Source organism: Cryptomeria japonica, chromosome 5 (assembly GCF_030272615.1).
Source record: "Cryptomeria japonica chromosome 5, Sugi_1.0, whole genome shotgun sequence".
Taxonomy (NCBI): Eukaryota; Viridiplantae; Streptophyta; class Pinopsida; order Cupressales; family Cupressaceae; genus Cryptomeria; species Cryptomeria japonica.
In genome coordinates, this window is record NC_081409.1 from 834,701,522 (window position 1) to 834,709,363 (window position 7,842).

The 7,842-nt window shown below is 34.9% G+C and overlaps 1 protein-coding gene across 1 annotated transcript; it reads right to left on the reverse strand.

Annotated features, from left to right (window-relative positions):
* Positions 1–1,586: 1,586 nt before the first annotated feature.
* On the reverse strand, positions 1,587–4,191 carry LOC131052692 (L-type lectin-domain containing receptor kinase IX.1-like). The gene is made up of 3 exons (XM_057987272.1): positions 4,067–4,191; positions 3,125–3,983; positions 1,587–2,669 (listed from the first exon to the last, which is right to left on the reverse strand). The coding sequence occupies exons 1-3, from the start codon at positions 4,189–4,191 to the stop codon at positions 1,587–1,589; spliced, it is 2,067 nt and encodes a 688-aa protein (XP_057843255.1).
* Between the last annotated feature and the right edge of the window lie 3,651 nt (positions 4,192–7,842).

Here is a 7,842-nt window from a genome sequence, read left to right on the forward strand (position 1 = left end):
CTTCTTGCATGTGTTTGTAAAAAATATGGAATGAAAATTTTAAATATTTTTAATGCAAGGGAGCTTCTCTATAAATAATAAATAATAGTTAAATCATCATCATGTGAAGTCTACATCAATGAATAATAGATATGGGTCAAGAAAACATTCTTATTTATATGAAAGTTTGTCTTATATCTCCTATACTTGAAAGTTTCTCTTATATCTCCTATACTTGAAAGTTTAAATAAGAAACTTGATAACATATACTAGCTCTTTTCTATCCTAAGCATGGATCATGGAGTGTGATCTTAAATGTTGGTACAAAAAAATCTTTTATAATCTAATCCACAAAGTATAGCATTATGAAACTATGATTGTCGAAATTTGATATCATTTACTTGATAACAAAATAAATTGGTAACTAGTATATTGGAATTAATCATTTAAAATAAATAAATGTCACATATCAACAAACTCTATATGAATATTAATATGGACGAGAAAGGACATACACTTAATTTTTCTATTAGTTGAATGTATTATCTTACCATTTAATGGATCTTTTTTGACTTATTTGTTGACCTTATATCTATATCAACCATTTTGTCATGTCACATTACTTAGTTTAGAACATCATTGATCTATTTATAACTACTTGTTTAGCTAAATGATTTATAACTAATTTTACATTTGACAATTTTATTCTTATTAACAAAAATACCAATACCTAAATTTCAATTTCTAACAACTTTCAAGTTGATAGAAATACTCAATATTTATCACATAATATTAACTCGATTATAAGCATTGAATTGAGACTATTCTAGTTAGGCATTTCTTATTAAAATGTCTTCTTATTACTATTAGTTGTGAACATCTCTATACATTTCAATTCAAGGTAATTACTAGATATACTTTGATTCTAAAGAAACTTAAATAATTTGGATATGGTATAAGTATAGTTCAACCTCTCTTGCATGAATTTCCTCTATATATGATCAATTATTGGAAGTGATACTATATGAATAAAATAAATCTTATTAAACTAAGATATGCAAAATGTTGGTTAATCATAGCAGTTGAGTGGGTTTTAATAGTTGTGAATATAATTTTTTGATGAATATGCAATTTTCCATTAAAAAAAGAAAAAGATTTACAATGTACACAAAAAAAGAGATGGGAGTGGAAAGTCAACCAGAGTTGAATATAATTTTACTTCTACTAGACATTCAAATGTATCAATATTTTTGCAATGATAACAAAAAAAAATTCAAAATAAATATTTAAATTCCTTAATAAAAAAATTTAGAAGAGTTTATATGCATTTGAAAAGAACATATTATAAACAATTTTTCCTTTTATAAAACTTTAAAATAATTATAAATCTTAACCGATTAATCTTTAAGACAGAATTTAGTAAAGCTTATATGGTTATACCAGAAATATAAGCCTTGAAGCAACCAAATGATCATGAAGTTGCCTCATCAGCTAATTGAAGTCCAATCTAACTCACATCTGAATTTTCAAAATGTTAGTAATCACATAGATATTGCAAAATTCATAAACTAACATCTAATATTATGAGTAACCAGAACCTAATATATCTAATCTGAATCGGAACGAGGTTCTGAAGGAGCGAAATAAGTGGGGAATACCATGCTCCCTCCCACTTCTGTTGAAGTCGAGGATGATGATGATGATGGCAGGGCATTGAGAGAAATACGGTCACTATACACTGCTACAGGGAACTTGAGAGGAACATGAGGCAACTCAGCTCCTCTTTTCAATATACCCACCACTTTTTGCATACTCGGTCTGGCATTGGGATCGGGATGAGAACATAACAATCTCACTTTCAGCAGCCTTTCCATTTCCGCAACATTGAAATTTCTGTCCAGTTTCTCATCTGCTGCATCAAGAATCCTGTGCTGTTCATGCAAGTGCCAAACACATTCTACCACTCTACAATTGTGTTCAATCAAGCTCCAGTCTGCGGGTCGTTTTCCGCAGGCAATTTCCAGACTCAGGGCTCCGAAGCTGAACACATCTATTTCTCGTGTGGCCTTTCCTGTTGTTACGAACTCCGGCGCCATATACCCAATTGTACCCGCTGGCGTTGTCGTGTGTCCTACTTTTTCGCGTTCAACCATTCTGGCAAGGCCAAAATCACCCAGCTTCGCTTTGAAATTTGAATCCAGCATCACATTGCTCGCTTTGATATCTCTATGCACAACGCTCTCATGGCGATCCTCATGAAGATAAACCAGAGAAGAACCTACATCACAGGCTATGCTGTATCTTCGATCCCAATCCAGTGGAGTTTCCGGATTTTCAAAAATATGCTTGTCCAGACTTCCATTTGGGAGTAACTCGTAAACCAGAAGCAAGTCGCCCTTTCGATGGGACCATCCCAGAAACTTCACGAGATTATGGTGATTAAGCTTACTGTTTATGCAAATCTCTGTTAGGTACTCACGTTTCCCCTGCTTGGACGACGGAGATACTCTCTTAATCGCCACAGCTTCGTTTGTGCTAAGCAAAGTCCCTCTGTAAACAAATCCGAAGCCGCCAAGTCCAATCTTTTTGTCGTCGCTGAAATTGTTTGTAGCCACGCAGAGCTCAGCATAAGAAAACTCCAGAGCAGATTGCGCTGCCTCGCGAAGCGATTTGTTGAACTCCTCATCGCTCTACTTGTTGGAGAGATAATCCCAACTATCCCGTCAAGTACAGTCAACATCAAGACAAGAAAGATTTGGTCATAGATTTGATAAATATCACATTAAATCCTCCAACCTGTCTTCTGTCTCATCAACTAAATTACACAACAACCTGCAAGATATTTTCAATGAATGTGATCGATATTCAGATTTCTGGAAGCTTCTTCTGCTAATTCCAGAAACATCTAAGACGTCCTTTAATAGAGGCATTTTGTAATCATTTTGATGTGGGAAGGAATGGATGATAGAAAATATGGTTTGATAAATAAAATTTGTCTTCCTTATGCTGCTCTGTTTTTGTGTCTATTTCCTCCCCTGTTTCCTTCACTCTTCACCTTTGCTCCCAATTTCTCTTGTTCTAATGTACACCTGCTTAAAAAAAAGAGAAAAACACATATGGCAATGAAACAGGGGAAAGCGGATACCAATATGATCTTTGCAGAAGAATTCTCTTTTCGCGTATGACCTTGGCCAGGAGTTCTCGTTTCTGGAGCCGGGGCTATGGCGTCGGTTTGAATCTCCCACGAATATTGACATGAAAAATTCGAAACGCGCACCGTGTGAAGCTCGATTGCGTACCCGCTCCCAGTGGAGGCCGAAAAGCCAACTATGACGTTCTCGGGAAGATGTTGCCGCAGATCTATATCATCCCAATGGAATGGGTTTGCTGGTTTAGAAGCATCAGTGCCATTAGGGTTAAATAAAAGAAACACTTGAAGCCGATTTACAGTGCCATCGTAACCCACCCATGCGTCCCATTTTCCTATGTTGCCGGAAAGACCATAAAGTGAGACATTTTTCTTGGATTTTATTCTGTTGACATCAATTCCCACATCGATTTCATCACTGGAATCGATATCAGTTTCCTTGGATGTGACAAACTCCACGGCCACAATCTGATTCGATGTATTTCCATCTGTTGTATTTTTAAAGAGGCCAAGATATTCTCCCGGACTAGGGTTCTCAATATTCATTCCAGAATTCGCGAGGAAGAAAGCGAGTCCAGCCCCAGTCGCTCTTTTATCAGAGGGCTTAGAAATAACGAATTGAAAATGGGTAGAAAAATTTGCCTCAGCTTCTGAAAAACCATCCCACAGAGGAATTAAATCATTATAAATTGCCCATCCAAGGCTCGAGTTCAGGCTAGAGTTTAGTTGAGTTTTGGTGAACCGAATCTCGTTATGGGAAATGGAAGCATCTCCTATCGCCGTCATATTGATCTGGGGAGGAAAGTTAAAGGCAATGGCTTCTGCGTCTGTCCCATGAATGAAAGAATTGGAAGCACTAATACAGACGATGAATAGTTGAGCCATATGAATTCTATGGAGACTAGCCATCTCACCCGGTCTTTTTTTTTTCCGGCTAACAACGTTAATTTAGATGTGGAGGAAGAGTCGTAAAAGGGGCCACCACCAACTTGGTCAAACTGCCCCATGGCTCTACTGTTGGAAACTGATCCTTCAGTTCTGCGTGCAGGAAACTGATCAGTCATTTTAGTTTATTTCTATTTTTAGCTCGCTGTGTTTGTTTTCCTTTTAATGGCAGTGAGATCTTTATATCTCTGTTTTTCTTTTATGTTTTGTATTGAGATCTGTTTGTAGCTGCTCTATTTTTCTCTTTCATAATAGAAGTGTTTATGCTGCTCTGTTTTCTGTTAAATATATACAGTGTGATTAAACTTTTCTGTATGTGAAAAGTGGCTCTGCTCAGTGCTTTAAGTGTGCTCTGATTTATTTTGTTTTTATGTATAATTTTATCATCATCATTATCCGGGTTTGTTTTCAAAATCTACATCTACGATCTATAAATTTATTTTTCTTTTTGTCCAGTGAAATAGTTCAATCTTCGTATTAATTATATAGATTTGACATTGCATATTATCTTTGGTCGGTCGTTTCTCTTTGTAAAACGATATTTTGTCCTTCTCAACTCTCTCATTTTCATTACTCTCCTCACTTTTGCTTCTAGATTCTAAAGTAAAACAGTTATCTCTTTGCACTTCCAAGACATTCACAACTCTTTGCAATTCCAAGACATTCAAGGTGTTTGTGGAGAAGTGATTGAGTTTTTCTATTCAATGGGTTGGCATAGATAATGTTGGGAATATGTGAACTTAGCATTCTAAGACTATTTTATTAATCATGGTATTCATGGTCAAATTTAGACTCCTTAATAATAGAATGATGTTGTCAAACATAAGAAATGATCACTCAAAGAAAATGGTCAAGCTTCATTCTCTCAAGCTTGAGCACTCAAATATGCTAGTTGTATTAATAATTGCTTTCCCTACAAGGCAATTTTCAATATCAATCTAAAGGAGGCTTGGTTCAAGTTTGATTTTTCTTTCTGTAGGTTTTTATGGTAGTGATGCTTGGGCATTCCTAATAGATGGCCAACATATGTAAATGGAGAAGAGGAATCATTTTTGCTGTTTATATTTTGAGAATATTAAAGCTTATTGAAGTTGTTTGATCCTATTACGACAAATGTTTACTTTTATAGAAATGTCCGTTTTGATGAGTCCTTTATGCAAAAAAATATTATGCATTTGCTTCTTCCCCTGCTTCACCTTCATTATCTCATGAGGATACTTGTGCATTGGTGGACACTTAAAGTATTCATTATAATCATCATCTAAGTATCCACATTATCATCATATTATGTTTGGCATCTCATCCATGATGGTCAACTCTCTTTAGAGTATTCACCTATTCAAAAGCATGTTGTGTACATATTCATTAAACCTTTCATTTCACCCCATTATTTCTGGTTGTGATCAATGCTTGGGGTGAATAAAGTTGTCCTTGAGGATCTACTTGAGTCCTCTCTCTTTCACATTTTACATTTCTATTTTGAATATGAATTTCTTTTTATGAGATTTCCTCCTTTTCTTCAATTGTAGAGTTTTTTTTAAAATTATTTGTATATGGATATCTCATCAAACCTAGTTTCTAGGACCTTTCTTTTATTTGTGTACATTACTTTAACTTTTCTCAAAATTGCAAATTTTGGGTGTGTTAGCATGAAATGTAATTTTGTAATTAATTATCCAGATCTCTTTTTACCCTAACATACTTAAGCATACTTAGGTTGTACTATTTTGTCTCAAGTCATAAGATTAAGATACATGTCATGATCTAATTTAATGCTCACTTAAGATTGACTTAGAGTTTCTTATTATTTACCAATGATAAACCATTGTATATTACCAAAATTATTTATGTTTTCTTTTTTGCATCAATAAAGCTCAGCCTTTTGCAACAATTATATTAATAAATTCTTTCACTCTTTATGTGATAGGTGTTTGATTGCAAGTACTTTTTTTCTAACTAAAATGTCAAGAATAGAACTCGTTAAGAAAGACTTCTTCAAAGATTAAGTCTTGACATGTGCGTACATGAAGTGCCGCATATTAGTTTTGCCTGATCTAGAGTTACTACTGCTACTCTACATTATATTTGCCTAATCTAGACTGACATATAAAGTAACAAAATAGACTAGCTCGTCACAAAAGGCAACAATACATTTTGGGAAGCCATGAAATGAGGTCAGAAAGAGCACTAACTACTTAGCCTATACGCCTGGTATTAGGACTCCAGCTATGATCCTGCTTTATCTCAGTACAATAACCAATATGAATCGGTTCACATAATCTGTCAGGAGAGAATATCATATGAAGGACGGGAAGAAAAAGTCACAAACAAACAAGTGTAATGTAAGACAACGAGACTTTAAAATGATGATGAAATCTGTTCAGTTAAAAACGCGTCCAGGCAACATGTGTGATTGAAAGGCCTTGACCCGCTCTACGTTCATATGTAATTGTGACTATTATAAATAACAACTCTACTGGGATATCAAAACATATCTACAACTGATTCATTTGCTTTTGTATTGGGTTCATTTTCTAGGGTAATCTTCTTCTTTTTTATTACAAAGTTTGAGTTTCGAATTTCAAAAAGAGCATACATGGTGGTGAGGTAAGTGAAGAAAGCCGTATAGAGTTGAACGAATAAGAAGAAAGCAGAATTGTCATATGTTCCTCTCGATATTAGATTGTAAACTTCCAACCAAAAATACTCTTATAGGAAATTCAATACGAGGAATATTAGTAATGAAGTGGTTTAGTCTAAATATGGAAATGAAAAGTTATTGGGAATGGCAAGCTTGAATAAGCAATATGAATTATCGATTAAACTTTTAGTCTAAACTTAAATAGATGATTGGTGATTTAGATAGTTAATCAAATTATATTATAAGCATGTTCATCTTCTCATTGTGTCTAGTATACAAGAAAAAAATGTTTTTATTAGTTTAAGTGAAAAAGGGTCTGAACCTAAAAAATTTCAACAATGATAATAATAAAATTAAAAAGTTTTAAAAAAAGCAGGAAAATGTGAAGTTGCAGAGAAAGGAGAAAATCAGCGTCAAATGCATCAAAGGAAAAGGGGCAAAGGTAGGTGTATGCCACGCGGCCACAAAGCATTACAATATTCAGTCTTGCGCGAAAGCCCTGTCACGCCAAAGGGTTTGCAGATGACAGGTTGAATCTTAACGCCTGTTGGGAAAAGACATTTCAACAAAATGGGCTAGGTTCTGGGGAAAAAAATTCATTCGGCAGCACGGCCTTGCCTCTGTCCGACGGAATTTGGCAGACTTTTCATTCCAAAAAGGAAAGAAAGAATATCAGAAAAGCTCGAACAGTTTTCCACAACCCTCGTCATGCATTTCCTCCACTGACTGGCTCGAATCGGATTCCATTAGGAAGAATTAGGGTTTGGAGCCCTAAGGCGGGAGATATATTCAGTTCCCAAATAGAGGCGAATGGTAAAAAATGTAGTATCCACAGCAATATGTTGAAAACCATATGGGACCAGTATGAGCAGAATGGAGTATATGTCAAATGGACGAGGAAGGGCATTGAGTTCGAGCAAATCATTGACTGGTGGAATAAACAATACCCAGATCAGGTAAGTATCACTAGGTTAGAAAATGAATTTTTCTTCATCTTAGGAAAAAATAATAAGATTAGAGATGATATACTGTTTGGTAATTTGAAATTATGCTATGGTTATGGTTTCATTTGTTGTGCATGGCATCCGCATTTTGATCCTTGGACATACAAACTTGGTGATTGTTTAAA